The 18,983-nt window shown below is 45.3% G+C and overlaps 3 protein-coding genes across 4 annotated transcripts in view; 1 reads left to right on the top strand and 2 right to left on the bottom strand.

The window, feature by feature from the left end:
- LOC134415736 (probable acyl-CoA dehydrogenase 6) overlaps positions 1-5,246 on the bottom strand; it is a 75,350-nt gene extending 70,104 nt beyond the window's left edge. The window contains exon 1 of the mRNA XM_063151502.1: positions 5,100-5,246. Coding sequence (XP_063007572.1) covers positions 5,100-5,246 — 147 coding nt within the window. The remainder of the gene's footprint in view (positions 1-5,099) is intronic.
- A 138-nt stretch (positions 5,247-5,384) lies between these two features.
- On the bottom strand, positions 5,385-8,964 carry LOC134415718 (guanine nucleotide-binding protein G(I)/G(S)/G(O) subunit gamma-11). 2 transcript variants are annotated; one of them, XM_063151455.1, is made up of 3 exons: positions 8,868-8,964; positions 8,638-8,741; positions 5,385-5,823 (listed from the first exon to the last, which is right to left on the bottom strand). In XM_063151455.1, the coding sequence occupies exons 2-3, from the start codon at positions 8,731-8,733 to the stop codon at positions 5,698-5,700; spliced, it is 222 nt and encodes a 73-aa protein (XP_063007525.1). In that variant the 5' UTR covers positions 8,734-8,741; positions 8,868-8,964; the 3' UTR covers positions 5,385-5,697. The 2 variants fall into 2 exon arrangements, with proteins under 2 accessions (XP_063007525.1, XP_063007516.1); XM_063151446.1 differs by lacking the exon at positions 8,868-8,964 and having other exon boundaries at positions 8,638-8,829.
- A 3,355-nt stretch (positions 8,965-12,319) lies between these two features.
- Positions 12,320-18,245, top strand: TFPI2 (tissue factor pathway inhibitor 2). The gene is made up of 5 exons (XM_063151431.1): positions 12,320-12,401; positions 12,483-12,662; positions 13,125-13,304; positions 14,514-14,687; positions 17,109-18,245. The coding sequence occupies exons 1-5, from the start codon at positions 12,320-12,322 to the stop codon at positions 17,210-17,212; spliced, it is 720 nt and encodes a 239-aa protein (XP_063007501.1). The 3' UTR covers positions 17,213-18,245.
- The last annotated feature ends 738 nt before the right edge of the window (positions 18,246-18,983 follow it).

Raw genomic sequence — 18,983 nt, 5'->3', positions numbered from 1 at the left:
CATACCTGCCCTCATCTATTTTTACAAAATCTGATTTTCCATGGGAAAAAAGCACGCACTTTATAAGTATTCTGCAATTGTGCCTGGTCTATTCATTTGTCAGTACCTAGACATGTTTCTGTTTAAATCATTGTGTTTCTTCCTTTTCACTGCAACGCAGTTCCTTGCAATAAACCTAATAGGTAAAGCAAGGCTGAGTACTGGTTCAGAAATTTGAATACTGATTATCTTTTGGTCCCAGACATATGACTACAGTTTTAACTTCAGGAAACCAAAAAATCCAAACCCTGAATCAACTAAAAAGTTTTTGCCAACACTTACTGAAATACTAAAATGCTAAAAGTTCACCAAGGAGTGCAGAAGCATGTCCTGCCCTCCCCCCCATGCAGCTGCTGGCACATCTGGGGGCCCCATTGCTGAAGCAGGGGGCACACATTATTACCATGCTAAGAAAATGAAAGGTTCAGCCCCCTATCCTGGAGCTGAGCCCTGCTCAACCATTTCCTGAGGAATGAGAGGCTAGAAGGCAGCTCCAGCTGGGAAGGAACACACATGGTCCCAGCCAACACCACGTCCTTATGTCATTTTTCCAAAGACAGTTGCAAAGACGAATCCCTCCTGTGCAGACTTGGCAGTCCCTGCACACTCACAAATACACCCCTTTCAACTGCCCTATTCAAGAGTATGGCAGAAAAGGGAGGATCCCAAAATTTGTAAAAAACCGAGTGCTGAGGGCACAGCTATTCCTGGGATCTGATAGCAGAGGCTTTTAAACCAGGGTAGTCCTACAAGACCAAAAATGTGTGCTGTGCTAATCTAGGCACTGATCTGGGACAAGCATTTTGGGCAACAGGGAGCTCTGGCCACTGGAATGGTATCCAGGCTACTTGTATTGAGTTATGAAAGAGATACAAGACTGAGAAAATGACCACAGAGATTTTCTTGCACCTGCAAATCTTACTTTCCAGCACCGAGGTGCTGATTAGATAGAGTGTAATGTCCACCAGAGGCTGGCATGCTGGGGTTTGGGTTCTCCTTCTGAATCTACATTACATCCCTGGAGGAACAAAACAAGTTCTTTCACTGCAGCCCACACCATCACATTTGAACTGTCAGGCTAAACCAGTATCAACCCCAGTTTTTTCCTCAGGCATAAAGTGCTTATTAAGACACAATTTTAGTTCTCATAAATGCATAACTGTATTGCCTAATCAAATGTGGCAATGATAAAGCAATATAATAGCTAGATCTGAGGCACAAAAATATCCACTAGGCATAGTTGTACTAAAAACTGTTCACTGAAAAGTCTAACTAGATACAGTGGAAATTTGTTCTAACACTGATATGAGGTAGGAAAAAAAAATCCAGTGTTAGGACATAACAACTCAATGTCAGCTCTACTCTGACACCAAGTAACAAATAGGAGCACTGATTACAAAATTGCCTTAATTGCACTTTTGCTACACACTGAAGCATTTGTACAGAAAGTGACATTTTTCTTATTATGAGAAAAAGCTTTTTACAGAGCTTGCTTAAATAAACTGTACCTCATTTTTTTCCCACTCCTGTTCTCCTACACTGATTTAAAAGCACTTCTTGGTAGGGCACTACTAGGTGTACTTGGTGGTCTCTCACATTACAGTGGTGTATCCCAGCTGCCTCTTCCAATAACAACAAAATTCAATGATGAAGATTTCCTCTCTGATAAACTGCTACCAAAAATTCTTGGTACCAGCACGAGAATTAGCCCCTAAATGTTCGTGCGATGTTTCTGGCAGACACAAGATGAAAAAGACTGCAATACCCCAGAACCTGGGAATACATTTTGCTTCCCTTAGACAGAAGGGCAGTCAGCACAGAATCTGTGAGCCTTGCCAGACTGCTCTCTTGCAGAAGCCTTTAACTTGGGTATATGATAATCTAGGTTTTAAAATCGCAGGTGCCAGTCATGTAATTGTTCAGATTCAGCTGCATGTTTTCTCTCTTCCAACTTAGTGAGAAACTGGCATTTAAAGTATTCTTTCTAATACCAACAAGCTATTACTTCACCATCCTGTGGCAGGGGTTTATGATTTCTTAAAATCATAAAAATAATTCATAATAAAACTCAAATTCATAATAAAATTAAAAAAATCATAATAAAACTCCATCCAAGGTGCCCCAATGATAATAGTTGTCACCCTTCATTATTTTGCAGGTAGTCAGAAAGAGGCATATTATTTTGATGGAAAAATTACAGAAATTTTACCAGAAAGTTATGGGAAATGTGAATATTAAATTCAGATCCTGCATGCTCTAATACAAAGAGACATTAACTGCTGCAAAAATCTATTGATATATATTAATAAATAGAAACTCATGACATACAAGCCAAGAATGGAAAACAATGAAGCAGTGTCCCTTGGTGGAGTCTCATTGTCATGGGGGAAATTCTCATCCTACAGACACACAACACAGTGTAACTATACTCAATCACCACTGGGCACAAAATGAAATGTCATTTTTACACTACATGCAGCTCTAGCAAAATGTATGTCAAATTTCAGCATTTCCAAAGTTTCTTACTACTAATGCCAGAGAAAAAGACAAATAAGCAGCCCACATACATGTTGTATGTATATGAATACTGTTAGACACACATACACAGAGTAAGTTAAACTTTTTTCCTCAAACCAGCTGTAGTAATTACTGAAGCAAGCTGTAGGATACCAGTGTACTGCAAGCATTGTTCAACAAGTTAAGGAAAAGTTAGGTTTTCAATTTCCAAGAGGAAGGGTGGTGACCTATAAAGCTGTAAAGGAAACCACTCACAGAATTATTTCAATACCCTTGCTAAAAACAGCCCCCTGGAATTATAAGAGTCTCTTCCTCATCCTGCTCAGAACAATTGGGAAATTATAGATCATTTGAAGTACGTTAATACACTAAAAAATAAAATTAATGCAAACAAACAAACAAAAACCCCAGCTCTCACTCATGGAATTGCACTGCTCATTTCTCTTATTTCTCTGGTACTCGCATCTGCATTTAGCTACTGGAAAGGGTGCCCCAGAATATATAACAGGTATACTTAAAATGTGTTGCAGATACTGAATGGCCATTCTCTCCCAAAGACTTTGGGGACACTTTTCAATTTATCCTAAAATCACTAGAGGAAGGCTTAACTTAAGACAAATCGAACATTGATTGCTAGAAGCTTTGTGTGAACAACATCAGACTGGATTTGACATAAATAGTGATTTTTCTTTTTTTCCAATATGATCAGAGGAAATTAAAATAAGTGCTATATAAGCATTTTTTTAATGCAGGGTGATTCAATAAGCTGGTTTATATTGTCTACTGTGACTTATTCTACAATATATTCATCACAGGGCCTTATGTGATAAATGTAGCATCACATTCTCTCTTAGCCCATGATTTAATTATCTGCCCTGAACTCAGCAAGGTAGAGCATTCTGTTATCTGCACTTCAGAAGGCATGGAGGGCATAAAAACAAGGGGAAAAGGAGGGAAAAGTTTTATTTAAAAAAGCAGTGTGTCACACAACAGAGCAGCAAACACTGCACTAGCAGACACTAATATAGCTACTTCCCCTGTCCTCAATAAATACACAGCTGCAAATACTTGAGACACAAAACGATGTGTGCCTTAACCTATCCATGACAAAGAACCAGATTACCTCCTTTACAAGCTCTGTCCTTGTCCTCTGAGTTTCATGACATGAATTTTTTACTAATGCAGTTGTTGTCCCTGGGCAGGTAATGAAGAGCAGCATGCCAGGGAACAAGTCCATTTGGCAGATAGCTCTGAAGATACACAGATATATGGAGGCTCTCTCCAGACAGAATCAGCACAAATTTTACACAATGGTATTAACTACAAAATTCTACACTATTAATCCAGGTGAGGATTCATTTCCAGCTTCTGGTTCTTTCTGCATCATTTTATTTCTGCTTTGCAAAGAGTCCAGGAATGTAGAGTAATGAAAGTAATTTACTAAGAAAGTGACAAGTCATGGGTCTTTTTTCCTCCTTACTTGGATTTCTTTTTTATAGCACAGAAGATACATCCCCTTCTCCCAAAGCTCGAAGACAACAGATCTCAGTGACAGAAAATCTGACCCAAACACTGGGTTTGGGATATTTTAACACTGGAAGTGTGAAAGTTTAAAAAAATCTTACCTTCAGAAGTAACTCCACTATCTTTTGTCCACAGTGGACTGGAGGTTGGAGGTGAAGTTTGGAAATAATTAAGCGTATTTAGGGAAATACAAGATTCTGCAAGTAATTTTTAAAAACATCCATGAAGGATAGGACATTCTCACATGAAAGTATCTGGCAATCCAGAGCATACTGTTTTTAAAAAACTACAGCAGAGCACTGCACGCCAGCTAGAATTTGGAAACTTGCCTGCAATCTGAGATAAGTCCTTACATTCCCTTCACCTGAACCCATTGTACGTTCTTATGTGGTGGCCACAATGATGGTGTTTGGCCCTTGCAGCAGGTACTGAACTCCAGCACTTTTCTCAGCGGTTCCTAGGTTAAAGGTGGATTTCTCTTTCCCACTGATGCTCAGCCCAGCAGTGGGCACCACACCAGGGCTCCCTACAGCCGAACCTGCTGATTCTCTGGCTTTGGCAGGCGCCCTGAACAGTACCACGGAGATGAGATCTACAGGTGACACTGACCTCACTGACATGGAATACACAGAGCTCGCCAGCACCACTGTTCTTGCAGGTTGCCATTTGGCACTCAATGTACATGCTACGTTACCAGAAGCGCTCCGTTTCCTCTTGATTTATGACTAAGTCTTGCAGGACACTCCATTATGTGTCCGTCGTGCTCCTCTAGAACGGGGACCGAGCCCCCGCTCCGCCCCGGGCAGCACACGCCGGGCAGGGCTCTGCCACCCGGCGGGTCACCGGCAGGCAGGGCACACACGGTTCCGTTTCTGCCCTTGGCACAGGGAAGTTTACTCATTTAAGCACATCCCGAGCCGTTCTCTCGGCTCGCTGCCCTTGCCCTGGTTCGTTCCCCGCACGGGGCGGTCAGGCCGGGTGTCCCGCGGTCCCGCCGCTGCCCGGTCGCTCCTCGGTACCTTGCGGAGGGCCTCCCGCAGGTCGCGGTGCTGCGGGGTGTCCCCGGCGAACCGCGGGGCGTCCCCGGCGTACCGCGGCCCCGAGGTGCGGCCCCGCAGCGCCCAGCCCAGGCGCCGGGCCCAGCGCCCGCCGCCGCGCAGCGCCATGGCCGCCGCCGGTGCCGGGCAAAGGCCGCTACAGCCGCCGTGTCCCGAAAGCCTGCCCGGGCCGCCGGCAGCCCCCGCCCCGCCCCGCCCCTCCTCCCACTCCCCTCGCCCCGGCAGCAAGTCACGGCAGCTCTCGGGTTACGGGCAGGTTCTCTTTAATGCCAACGAACAGCCATGAAGCGACCGACAAGCGGGTGGCGAGCGGGCCCCGCGCAGCGACACAGGCCGGGCACGGCGGGGAGCGGGGCACAGCCGGCCCTGGCCAGCGGCCGGCGCGGGGCTCGGCTGCTTTCGCGAGGGTTTCTGTATTTTTGTAAGGAGAAATAGAAAATGAAAATAAATCCGCTCCTGTGCTCGTTCGACACAGACCGGCGGCGGACGGGACGCGCTAGTCGCTCCCTACGGGTACGGGAGGAATGTCTGCAGCAGGGGCAGGCGGGGGCTCCTTCTCCTAAGCGATGACACAGCCTCCCTTCTCCTTGAAGGGGTTCTTGTCTTCGGGGACCCCCTTCACCAGCGGGTCCTCTCCCGACCGCTCCTCGATGTAGTTCTTGATCTCTTCGGAGCACTTGGACACCTCGAGGGAAAGGACAGAAGAGTGGCTGCGTTACGGCCGTGGGAAATGTTCATCAGTGGAGGAAACCCATGAATTTATATTCTCTCTCATTCACCTTCCCACCAAGCATAAAATATCTGGCCACAGAGCACTAAGCACGTGCATACTCAGCTTCCTTCCTCTCTTTTCACAGCCTAATATTGACAGAGCATGTGAGTGTCTCTGGGAATGTAAATGCAACTCCGAACAGCCATTGCTGCATAGTAAAACTTGTGTTCATTATTAGCCGATCTAGTTTCATTTAGCTGGGGATCACACTCTCCCTCAGCACCGGCATGACTTATGGTCAATAGTTTCAGGGTCAGTAACTTTCAATTCAGTTTCAAAGTATTTATGGCTTTATGTGTTTTTTCACAAACAAAACATTCAGCAATGATTTTTCAGTGGTAATACCAATTCTTACTTTGCAGTTCTACTATAGCAATGAGGCACCTTGAATGAGGGTCTAACTAGGAAAGACAACTTATTTACTGGTTACCTGGGGTTATTTCAAACAATGGTTAATAAAAGAGCCTATTGTGTTCTGAGACCATAATAGTTCCCATAGCATTCATACCAAACTAGCACTGATGTCGGCAAGCCTGCACAGAACCCACCGAGGAAGAAGAAGGGTGTTTAGTTTTGTTCACTGACACATGCAGCACATGTGGTAATGGTGTCTGTGGAGTCTGAGAGTGCACAAGTGAATGTCTGGGGCTCCTGAGGTTCCTTGTGCACACACATCTCTTGCTCTCTGTGCCAGCAGAAACTGTCCCTAGATGCTCAAATACCTGACATGCCTGAGGACACACTCCTGCTCTGTCCCTACCTCCTCCCTTCGTACCCGCAGGCCCTGCAGTGGTACTGCTGTGCAGAGTCAGCAGCAGGAACCAGCTGCTGGCCAGGCCACTAGATGATTAGTATTTCTAATTTAAGGCCCCTTGCCTCCTCTGTTAATTACATTTTATTTCAAAGGTAAAACTACAACAAGAGAACCAATGAATTTACTTACTGCATCACAAACAACAGAGCACGGCCTGTGCAAAATTAAGCTTTAAGCCATCAGAAGGAACAGAGTTAATTCCCAATTAAACAGTGCATAAAATAAGATCTAGGTGCCTTAGAGCAAAGAAGAAGCTGCACCTAGAAATCCCATTATACGTGTCTTGTTCTTCTGTGCCTTGCCAACTTTGTTCATCCAAACTGGAGCACCTAACAACACCATAACACAGTTGCATGCCAAAGTATATGAAGGACCAGGGTTTTACTTCAGTCAGAACTGCCAGGATCACTTTAACTTACAAGTAAAAAAGTCTGCTTAAATATACATTTAGAAATTTTTATTCATTCCAAAGGCCATTTCCTTTTTATTTTGTAAAGTTGTTAGTGGGGGTAAAAAAAATTTTGTCTGACGTTTTGCTTTTGGTACCAAGAGTAATGTGGTTTCTGCATTTCGCAGTCCCTGTAACACCCACACAGGTACCAGGGGACTGTGACAATAACAACACCAATTTCATTCTCACAGCAAAACTTCTGTTACAATGCACTGGTAGAATTAAACATGTTTCACTACAGGAAAATTGAAAAAAATACCCATTTTACTAAAGCGATCAGGGTTTTGGTTTATTCCAAAAATGTAGACAAGTATTTAGAATTATTATTATTTCCAAAACTTTATGTCCTGCAGAGTGTATTTCAGTTGTCTAAGAATTATCTTTGAGAGATGACATAGGTATCAACACTAGTTGGACGTTGAGCCCTCAATACTGCTAGAACCTTATTACTATACTGTAATATCTAATATCTAATATCTGATAGCCAACTCACAGCTAAAACATAACTTCAGCATTGGCATTTTTATTCTTGGGGTAAAACCTAGACCTTCAATGTAATCAACATGACTAATGCTACTGATTCCCACATACAAATGTATTTTTGGTCCTAACTTGAAGGGTTTATTTAGGTGTAATTTGCCTCTGCTGGCATGCAGAATTTTTTAAAAAATTAGTTTCATCATAGAGTATGATCAGTTCTGCACATCTTTCGTCTATAGAAAATGTACAAAACCATAAACCTTTAAGGGTAAGGTACTTGTGGAAGGAACAATCAGTGTGAATGTCTAGATGTCTATGAAACAAGGCTGGGTGGGTCACGGCTCGGCACGGGCGGTGCTCTGGCTCCTGCCCGGGCGCTGCACGGCACGGGAAGCGGGGCGGGGACGCGGGCAGCCGAGACCCGGCGAGGGGCCAGGCAGGGCGCAGTGCCGCGATGGGGCTGCCCAGGGGAGGGCCATCCTCCCCTAGCACCAGCACGTCCCTGGGCGTTCTGCTACAGAAGGGGGGAACAGCGCGACGCGCTCCTCCCTCGCCCGGCAAGGCGGTCTTGTGCCGGCCTTGGGCGCCAGGGACTCGAGGGGAGGGGAAGTTAAGGGGTGCCAAATCCACCGGGATTAAGTTAAGGGGTGCCAAATCCTGCCGCGGCGGGCCGGCCCGCGCCAGCCCCTCGGGGCGCTTTATCCCAGCGATGATGCGCTCCTTCCCCCGGGCTCCACAGCCACCCCCGGCAAGGACCGGCGCTCCGGCGCGGTGTTAGCAGCGCTGTGCCAACAGCGCCGTCCCCGGCCCCTCACCCAAAGTGGCGGCAGGACCGTCGGTGCAAAGCGCGGCCGTCCCAAAACAGCCGGGGCTCTGCGGACGAGCGGCTCCCACAGCCCCGCCCGGCCCCGGAGGAACGGGCTCGCCCCCCGCTCCACAGCCGGCCCCGGGCAGCTCCGGCCCCCTCTCCGCGCCCGCTCACCGGCTGCCTTTCCAGCTTCACTTCTTTCCGGAGCTGCTCCACTTCCATTTTCAGTTTGTCCTTCTCGCTCAGGTCCTCGATGTTGATGGCTGGCATCGTCTACACTACGGAGCGCGCAGGGAGTGAGGACAAAAGGTTACGTCTGGGCAGCGAGGGCGCCGGGCCCGGAGCCCCCGGGCGGTGGCGGGGCTGCGGGACGGCCGCCCCCGGCCCGCCCCCGGCTCACTCACACGCTGCCGGCCGGGCTGCCCCGCTGCTCGGCCCCGGCCGCTTCCTCTCCGGCGCGCCCGCACCCCTTCCCCGCGCCGCTCCGGCCTTTAAACCTGCGCGCTAATCCCCCCTAACCGGATTAGAGCCCGGCCCGGCCCCGCTGCCGGGGCGTTGACACCGGCCCTGCCAGCGCAGGGAGGTCCGGCCGTCCCAGCAGGAGCCGGGAGCTGGAAGACCCTCCTGTGCTGACCTCCCTGGCTTCACCCTCCGCAACTCCAGTGCGGGGCAAGAGCAGCGAGGTCGGCTGGAGCTTTTGGCCCAGCATGAGATCTTTCTCCCCACCATCTTCTCCCCATGCACCTCCCGGCCATAGAAATGACTCCGGCTCTGTGTCACCTGCATCCTTGGGCTCTGTGTTCTTCTCCCCCTCTGCTAAGGCAGAAGCAGGTGGCGTGCACGGGTACCTTCCTCAATACTTGTGCATTACCACTACAGATGAACTGACTAAGGTAGAGAGGGGAAGAAACTGTTCCCATATAAAGTGCCTCAACAGGTAGCCAGCCCATCAATGCCCGACATTGCAACTTGTTGGTAGGTATGTCTGCAAAGCAGACTTGCAACTGCATAAGAGGGCTATTGTGGCTGGTTTGCGCAAGGGTCTCTGAACACATGGAGTTATGACAGGTGTTGGGGTGGAGTACTCAACATAAGGGAAGTGATGCATTCAGAAAATGCAAGAAGGAGTTAGGAAATTCTTCTCCTGTGGTTGCATATGGTTTTGAGGTCTAGATCCCAAATAGGTTTCTGTGCTTTTAGAAACGGAGTGGTCCCTCCATGCATGCTTGCACAGCACCTAGCATCTGTCATCCTAGTAGCTGTTTTCCTACAATAGCAATGGAAGCACAATTCAGGGCCCGTGAGACTGAACATAGCTACGGGCCATTAAAATGGGCTTGCAGTCCTTCTGTTATCTGCCACTTCAAAGATCTTTATAGGCAGTTAACCCTCCCTCTTTCCTCCTCTGTTTTTTCCCATTAAATACACTCCTTTCTCCAACCTCTTCCTACTCACCAGATGTAAGCAGCTGTCAGCAGCATGTAAGATTTACATCTCCAGCACTGCTCCTGTAGTGCCCTTGGGGTTTGTATTCGTTTTACTTCAGCCAGTTCACTAAAATCAGTTTCTCTTCCTCTCCCTATGGCTACTATCTTCCCCTCCCCAGCTGTGGCATGCGCTTTCTACACGCCCATAACCTACACTGACAGCTGCATTCCCAAACCCCACCAGCTGCTGGTCCTGGGCCAGCCAAAACAGGTGTAAGGAGCCGGCTGTCCAGTGCCCCAGAACAGCCTGGGCTGTTGGTGGGAGCAGAAACATTGTGGTGTGCAGAGGCAGAGAGCATGTGATGCGGTGGAGGCAGGGGTAGGGTGCAGGAGCGAGCTGAAGGTGGGCTCTGGCACACCACTGACACGGTTGGGGTGGGAAGAATTTGGTATCCATAGCTCTGTAATGGAAAACTTTCCCTGACCTGTCTGCTGATGTGACTGGCTCTGCAGATGGCAGTGAGTGATGGACTTTCTACCACTCACTGTGTTAACTTTTATTGTGGTTCATATATTTTTACAGATATTTACCTGATCTAAGTGAAAGCAAAGGAGAAGCTGAATAGCAGCACTGATGGATAGGTGGCTTTAAACCAGACTTTGATTTCTATATGTCTGTGCACAGAGGAAATTGAAAATATTGAAAATGGTGTTTGCATTCACTTTGCTGCTATTGTTTAAAGTGGTATTTAAATTTCTTTCTTTGCAATTCCAAAAAATGTCATGAAAACTAAAGGGCATCAGTCTAGGACAACATATTAAAGAATATCATATTAAAACCACTTTAGTTTCCCAATGACCTTTTGCTTTCTTTTGGAAATAGAAAAAGAATGTGAGTTTGTTTGTTTGTTGGTTCTTTTTTTCGGGAGGGACATAAGCTTTGATATAGCTGCTCTGCCTAATATGCTGAACAAAATCCCTAAAAATGAGGATACCCATTAGTAACCATTGTAGCTATAGGAATCTAAAGCATGGCAGATATATCCCATCGTGATGACTCAAGCTGCACCAGGATTTATTTTCTTGTCAGTAAAGCACCACTTATGCTTTAGCTACTGGAGATTCTGAAAAAGGAAGCAGTTCTGAAAAAGGAAGGAAAGAGGTGCCATTCATTCCCTTTCAGAAGTCATGTAGGTGGAGTAGGAATTAGACTTGCTCCTTTCTTGCCTTTATGAAAAATATGTCAGGAAGCTAGGTTGTAGTCCGACATAAGTAAAGCACAGAAGCCATGGAGAGAAAGTCAGTTCAAGCAGTCAGGGTGCCCTGAAGTGCCTCCTGCTTACAGACTGTATCTTTCCTGCAGGCCACAGATTTCCAGGGCCCTGTATTGCAACCTATCCAGGGCAGTGCCTGCCTGCAGGACTATGGCCCAATGTCGCTGTAAAGGGAGCAGAGAAGAACAATAGGAGATCAGATTAGTTTGTCCTTATCTATGGAGAGCGCACCTAATTTGCAGCCACTCTTATCTGTCTTACTATATTCCATCTGGGGTAAGCACTAATTAACGCAATGTGTCTAACAGATTAGAGAGGGAAAGTATGCTGTTTGGTGCTCACCCCCTCCTCCCACAGATCACACCTCATTGCCTGGTGGGGCAGGCAATCTGTAGAATAAACCAGGTTATGGTATTTCCTGAAGTCCATCCCTCTTTGCGCTGCCAGAGTTGTTATCCATTCGGCCCCTCGAGTTTCCCCAGAGTCCAAGCCTCATTTTCTCAAGTTCATCAGCGTTTTATACTAGGGAGGTAAACTAACGCCGCGCGTCTGTCTCGGCGGCACTCGCTAAGCAGCCTCTTCTCGATCCGGCTGGATCGGGACATGCAGCAGGACCAGCGTTTGATTTTCGGCGTCCCACCGTCATCTACCCGGAGCTTCCGAATAGGGAGCGGCCTCGGGGGGAAGAAGGCGAGGATGACGAGGGTGGGACGCGCAGTGATGAGAGAGGGGGGCTTTCGCTGAGTGACCTGTCCCGGATTTCGCCGTGATTTACAGGAAACGCTCTTTGAGCATCATCCCGTAACGTGAGCGGGGCGGGGGGTGGCCCCCAGCCAGGTCGCCGCAGCCCCGGGCGGGGGCCCCTGGGCTATGGGCGGTGCACCCTGCGGGAGGCAGCCCCGCCCGGCCCCCGCTGCTCCCCCGGCGGAGCGGGGCGGAACGGGGCGGGGGCCGCCCGCGCCCCTGGATCCCGCATCGCGCAGCCCTCTGCGCCCCGCTGGCGGCCGGGTCAGCGGCGACCTCCTGCCCCGCTGAATCAGAGCTTCCCCTCCCACCACCTGCGCAAGGAGGCGGCCCGGGGAAGCCGCCTGGGTGCATATAAAGCGCTGCCGTCGGAGGGGAAGCGCCGCTCGCTGCCCGGACCCCGCTGCTGCCATGGCCGCCGGCCGCCGCCTGCCCGCGCTGCTGCCGCTGCTGCTGCTGGCCTGCGCCGCGCTGGCCCAGCGCCCCCTCACAGGTAGGAACGGGCCCTCGGGGGGAGCCCGCGGGGCCGGGGCCGCCTCCCGGCGCGGTGGGCTCAGCCCCGGTGTCTCCGCAGAGAAGCAGCGCGCCTGCCTGCTGCCCCCCGACGAGGGGCCCTGCCGCGCCCTGGTGCCGCGCTGGTACTACGACCGGCACACGCAGAGCTGCCAGGAGTTCACCTACGGGGGATGCTACGGCAACGCCAACAACTTCCTCACCTTCGACGACTGCGAGAAGAGCTGCTGGACCATCAAGAGTGAGTCCCGGGACCGGCAGGGGCTGGAGGGGACACACCGGGGAGGCTGCTTGGCTTTGCGGGACGCTTTGCACCACCCCGATATATCACAAAGTCTTAGAATCATAGTGTTATTTAGGTTGGAAAAGACCTTTAAGATGATCGAGTCCAACTGATGACCCTCCTGCTTGTTGCAGCTTCTTGCTGATGGCAGTTTTGGGCAGAAAATACAGAGTCAGTTGATCCAGAGATGATGTGTGGAATTTATCTATTAGGATTTTAAATGTGATTTGATATTGCACTTACTTGCTAATTAATGCATTGGATTCCTCCAGAAGAAAAGCAAGTGGGACAAAGTGGGACTTGCCTGCAACTGAAGTAATACAGTTTTATCTGCACTACCATGTTGTTCTGTATGCAAAGCATGAAGGGCTGTTTTTACAGAGGTTGAATTTTTATTTTTTTTTTTGTTTGTTTCTGCAGAAGTGCCCAAATTATGCCGTATGGAGGCTGATGGAGGACCTTGCAGGAGCTATCTAAGAAGATATGCCTTTAACTTGAGCTCGATGAGGTGTGAGGAATTCATCTATGGTGGCTGTTATGGAAATGGAAACAACTTCAGAGATTTGCAGTCTTGTGTGGACCACTGTCTGCCAGAAAAAAGTAATGGTTGTTCCAAATTTTTAATAAAATAGATGGTTTGAAAGTAATATGAAGAGGATACTTCATTTGATATTTTCCTCTGAATACCCATACAGTGGTTTTTTTGAAGACTTGTGTAAAGCAGATGTTTATGTTGTCGACTTTAATTTTAGTATGTTGTCTTAGCTGTTACTGGAAGAACAAAAATGCTGAGATCTTAAATACACCCACAGCTGTACCAAATCAATTTCTTGACTTCTAGAGGGCTGTACAGGTGTATCTGAAGAGAAATAATAAGTTTGAGGATGTGTGTTGAGGATGATGTGTCAGAGATTGTTGCAGTCACATTCAGGGAAGTGTTATGTAAAGCAGAAACACCTTTTTAAAATTCAGGCCTAGGAGATGGTGGTAGGCAGCTCAGGTTTTTGGCACTCAACAACTCAGCTTCTCACAAAAGTGAGGTGCCTGATGTGGTTCTTCACTGTGTCTCTATTTGAGCTTTAAATAAGATTGGTGGCAGTTATGAGCAGGTAACTATAACTAAGTTTTGACATGAACACCAGATTAATATCTAGTTCAAGATAGGCTCTTTGAAGATCTACCAGAATGTGTAAAAGCTGTCACTGCCCTCCCTAAGTGTTATTAGTGCTTGATGACATTTGTTTGTAGCTGATGACAGATCATCAGCATTTTCTTAGGTGAAAGCTGAATTATTTCTGTTGCACATACAATGAGTTGATAAAGGGGGTACAGCAGAAAAAATAAAGTTTTGTTGAGGCAAAAAGAAACACGCTCTTGAGGAAAGTTGTTGGATTTGTACTTTTTGCTGCGAGCAGAATTTGCTGGGAAAATCATAGCAAAGTTGTGCCTTCAGTGGAGGTTGTTCCACTGAAATTATTGCTATATTCCTATATACATAGAATAATATGTAAAAATCTTTTCTGTCATATGTATAGCATCACAAATGGGGATAGCTGATGAATTTCACTTATGGGATCTAATCCTGTTTCCTAGGATGGTCTCTTGCTTTCTCAAATTCACAGCTCCCAGGAATTAGATGTAGAAAGTCTCTGAAGTCATCAGTAATAGTGTCAATTCAAGGGGAAAAAGAGCCGTTTAGACACAAAACTTATTTCAGGATCAATTTTAAGAAGCCATGTACAGTGATCACATTTATGTAATTTTTCTTGCTCTCTCTCTTCTTTTTTTCCTTTCTCCTTTTTTCCCAAGCTGGCCCCTTGCTATGCTATAGCCCAATGGATGAAGGATTGTGTTCCTCTTCTGTGCCTCGCTATTACTATGACACCAAGACTAAATCATGTAAAGAGTTCAGATATACTGGCTGTGGTGGAAATGCCAACAACTTTGTCACTGAAAAGGATTGCTACAATGTCTGCAGAAATGGTGAGGGTTTTTTTGTTTGTTTCTTGTTTTTATTTGTTTTTCATCCATATAACAGTATCAAATATTCATAGTGTTCTTTTACTCACCTTGGCCAGCTACAGGGGTATGCTTTTTGCATTTTGGACTCTTGTGTTTTTAAGGGCAGGGAAAATTGAAAGGCAATGCTAAATCCTTCTGGCAAGATCAGTGTGATGTGAAGTGGTTACACCATATTTGAATGAAGTGTAGAGGAGGGCACACAAAAAGACTAAGCTTACTTCCTAGAGCCTACAAGGAATCAGTCTTTAAACTGTTCAGTATCTCCACGACCACAAACCAAGATATCCTTTTATTCTGGATAGTTTTAAATAGGATTAAAGTCTGTTGTGAAATCAATTTACTTTTTTCCTTTGCATTTTCAGAAGTTACCATCCTTCCTCAATTCCCTGTTGCCTACTGACATTTCCTGTTCCCATTACTAAAGATTCTGCCTCATCAGTCGTGCTGTGTCAGCTGTTTCTCAGGCTGTGGGGGGAAAGCTTGGAATGATAATAGATTTTCCTAATGCTTTTATTGAAACCAGCTTGTGGCTATGCTTGTAAATCAAAACAGTTGTGCTTTTATTTGCAGTCATTACAGCTATTGCAAGTTTTAATACTCTAATTTAATTAATTTGATAGGAAAATAAATGAGATAGAAAATTGTATGTTGCTGCCCAGAAAACTTAGGAAGTAGACACAGTGCAGTATTTTAAAAATGGATACTAATGGGAGATATATTTAAGGCTGTATCAAGCATGTACATTGCCTTTGGGAAAAAGGAAAAACTGAAAAGCACTGAAACTAAAAAACTCTATTTTAAACATAATAAGCACAAGATCTGAGTACCTCAGTATTGAAGTTGTATAGTCAGAAGCCTTATGCTGGGAGATGATTCTTCAGTTCTGGGCTGGAAATCCAGGTCTGGGGCAAGGATTGTACCCTGAGCACTGTCCTCAGAAATAAAAATATTGCCTGCCAGTTAGTCATGACAGTAATATTTCTGTGGATGACAAGTCTGAGTGTGTCTCTGCCATTTTATTATGAGAGAGTCTCTAATAGTATGTTAAGTTTATCTGAGATGCTTGTGATTATCTAATTTGCATCCATTGCTACCTGTGAAGTGGTTGGGCCAGGCTCCAGTGTGGAGAGTTCAGAGAGAGGAGGAAGGAAGCTGCTTCTTCAGCATCTCACCTGCACACTGCCCCTGCCCACACCCAGCCAGATTCACCTGGGGGTTCTCTCTAACTCACTTCTTTTTTTCTTTTCTTTTTTTTTTTTCCCCTTTTGTGTGTGTGGAAGAAAGAGGTAAGGAGATGCTGTCTGTCTTGTAACTAGAGCACCAGATAGCCAAATGCAAAATACCAGTTACAAGCTTTTTCATCAACTCTGGGGTTTCACAGTTCAGTAAGGCTTGGTGCAGCTGAAGACCAAAGTTAAGGGCATAATTAGTGCTGATTAATGTTGTGCTATGCATATTCATTTCTAGAGCTTGGGAGTGCACAGCAACATTAAGCAAATAATTCAGGCAACTTAAGCCTCTCCTGCTCCTCCTCTCCTGCTTCCATTATTTCCTCCTCAGCAGCTTTCATGTTACCTCTTGGAGTCTCAGGTTGAATTCAGTTGACCTTCCCTCTGCAAATATACAACTTTGTTTGTTAAATTGATCTATAGTGTTTTGAGTGAAAAGGTTTGTGAGTCATTTAATCTTTAAAAGTTTATATTGGAAAAGAAAGCAAATGCATTGGGCTGACAGCAGAATAATTGGGAATTGGCCACAGTGGCTCTGGGTGCTGGTAAACAGGTAGCATAAAGACAAAGATTTTTAGTCAAGATTGCTGAATACTTGTTTTCTGAATTGCTCTCACACAATTCATGCAGCCTTTGGAAGCATGTCTGGTGTTAGCTCTGACTGTCTTGGGCCACTCTGCAGCTTCTGTGAGTTTTGTGCAGAAACTCAAGTAATTTTCTCTTTATATCTCCTACAAGCACTGGCTGTATTTTAACCTTTGTCCCACTGTTTAGAGAAATGTAAGAATAGGTTGGGGTTTTTTGTTTGTGGTTTTTTTAGTTTGGTTGTTGGGTTTTGGGTTTTTTGGTTTTTTTTTTTTTCTTTTTTTAATAGAGGGCAGTATTTAGTTCCATTCTGCTGTCACTGCAGGACACTTGGATAAGGCTTTGATGCCTGCTCAGGAAAAGAGCAGCAAAGTAGGATTCCAGTGCCAAAGGTAAACACACTGGCAACCTTACAGTGTGAGAATAGAGAATGCAGAACGCATGTTACAGTTTCTGCTGTTTGTTATTATTGGACAGTGAACAGTGTAACATGAACCAAACTCAAACGATAACAAGTAGTAACAGTTTTGTCCTTCAGTTTCCCTAACTGCTTCCTTTGTTTTGTTAGCAGGAAATCAGAAACCTGGTATCAACAAGCCAGCAAATTTATCCCGCCGAAAAATAGTGAGAAAACTGAAGAAAAAATCTCAGATGTATAACCTGAAGTCTTAAAGCTGATGTGCACTTGGATGTTTGATACACTTTTTGTTGATTCCACTTTCTTCTTTTGTAAGATATTTTTCACAAAGTTTTATACTGACATAGTTCTGTCTTTCAGAGCTGCTTTTTATGCAATTTACTTTTTTATAAGAAACTGCATTTAATAGAATAATGAACCTAAGTTTGGTTCTTCTGCTGTGTTGTCTTTGCAATAATATTTTGGAAAGACTTGTTTAGATTTCCATGTTTTTATGGGGGAAATGTTACTACTGCCTTGGGAGAATATTTCAGCTGTTGCAAGTCAGTTAAAATTTGAAAAATCAAATGTCTGTTATTATAACTAAGGAGAGTCCAACACTGAAAATCTACCATGGATTTTTAATTTTTTTTTTTTCATCCTCTGCTTGCTAAAGAAGAGGAACTTTTCACAAGTGTGTTCAGAGGTTTATTGCCCTGCCATTTACATAGTTTGGCCCTGTCATTTAAATAGATGGTCATTTACAGTCAATGTTCATAGTAAAGGCTTTCAGAAGTCTTCATAACAGTACAAGAAGTATAAATTTAAATGCAGCTTATCCCACAGGAGAGAATTTGGAATAGAGATGCCCTGATAAACACTCTGACAAAGGCAATGAATAAGCTAGTTGAGCATTAAAATTAAACTGTAGCCATTACTTTTTCATGACATTTGAAATTTTGGCTAACTTACTCCAGATCCTCATATGGCATTAATCAGCATAGTTTTACTAATTTTAATGGAGCTATGCTGATTACATCTGCAGAGGATTTTGATATTTGTGATAATCCAGTAGCTGTTGAAGCAGAGCAGCAGAAGTTTCTGCAAATTTCATCTACAAAAGAGTAATCCCTCTTTTGAGGCACTTTTATATTTCTTATGGTAGGTTATGCCTATGGTGATACTTTTGCACATTCTTTTATATTTTGTATTTTAATAATGTCTGAATTTCAGTTAATTTCACCATCAATATTTTCTAAATAAAAATTCATAAGTAATGTTAATAAAATGTTTTTTGTGGAAAAAAAATAAGCTTGTTCTGTCATTATCCTGAATGAGTTGTATAGACCAATATGTGTAATGGAACCTATAATTTGTTAATTATGACTCTAACAGAGTTTAGTTGTCTCTTCAATCATTTCCTTACACTGAGGTCTTTATTTGAAGAAAGCCAATAAATTGCATTGATGTTAATCATCCCCAGCAGTTTTGTAGCTCAGCTGGCTTTCTCAATGAGGTGCTCTCAAAGGGCTGCTTAGTTTAGCTTATTGTCTGCTGCTGCTCTCTTGTTTGATGTTGCACTATCTGAATAGCTTTTGTGTGGGTAACAAGCTATTTGTTTGAAATTACACTGGCTTTCAGTTAGAATAATTCAGGTGTGTGCTTTAAACCTATTTCAGAGAGGGAACATGATGGGCGAACTAGTCAAGATCTGATTTTCTTACTGATGTTTCTCTCACTGCCAGATTTTCGATTAAAACAGTTGTCTGTGCTTGCCATTGTCTTTCTGTCACTCCCTGTCTGGTTTTCAGTCTCAAAACCCCTTTTTATTTTAATCATCCCTTGCTTAGTGCAGATGAATGAGGACGCTGTGGCAGACAATGGCAAGTGACTTGTGACACAGTTTTGAGTCCCATGCCAAACCTCTTGGTTGCCAGCCTTCAAACAGAAAGGGGCCGGTATAAACTCCCTGGGGGAGCCAGGGCACAGTGTCTGTGGGCATTGCCCATATCCCTTCCTGCTGGCTGTGAACTTCAGCTGTGCTGT

This window comes from Melospiza melodia, chromosome 1 (genome assembly GCF_035770615.1).
Source record: "Melospiza melodia melodia isolate bMelMel2 chromosome 1, bMelMel2.pri, whole genome shotgun sequence".
Lineage (NCBI taxonomy): Eukaryota > Metazoa > Chordata > Aves > Passeriformes > Passerellidae > Melospiza > Melospiza melodia.
This window is presented reverse-complemented; position numbering and strand designations above follow the sequence as displayed.

What these genes read in the sequence shown, in the direction of transcription:
- LOC134415718 (XM_063151455.1), bottom strand. Translation starts at nt 8,733, where the DNA reads ATGCCAGCCATCAACATCGAGGACCTGAGCGAGAAGGACAAACTGAAA. An exon ending in TGAAGCTGGAAAGGCAGCCG is followed by an intron (nt 5,824 to 8,637) that starts GTGAGCGGGCGC and finishes CTTTCCCTCGAG; the next exon opens with GTGTCCAAGTGCTCCGAAGA.
- TFPI2 (XM_063151431.1), top strand. Translation starts at nt 12,320, where the DNA reads ATGGCCGCCGGCCGCCGCCTGCCCGCGCTGCTGCCGCTGCTGCTGCTG. An exon ending in GAGCTGCTGGACCATCAAGA is followed by an intron (nt 12,663 to 13,124) that starts GTGAGTCCCGGG and finishes TTGTTTCTGCAG; the next exon opens with AAGTGCCCAAATTATGCCGT. An exon ending in CCACTGTCTGCCAGAAAAAA is followed by an intron (nt 13,305 to 14,513) that starts GTAATGGTTGTT and finishes TTTTTTCCCAAG; the next exon opens with CTGGCCCCTTGCTATGCTAT.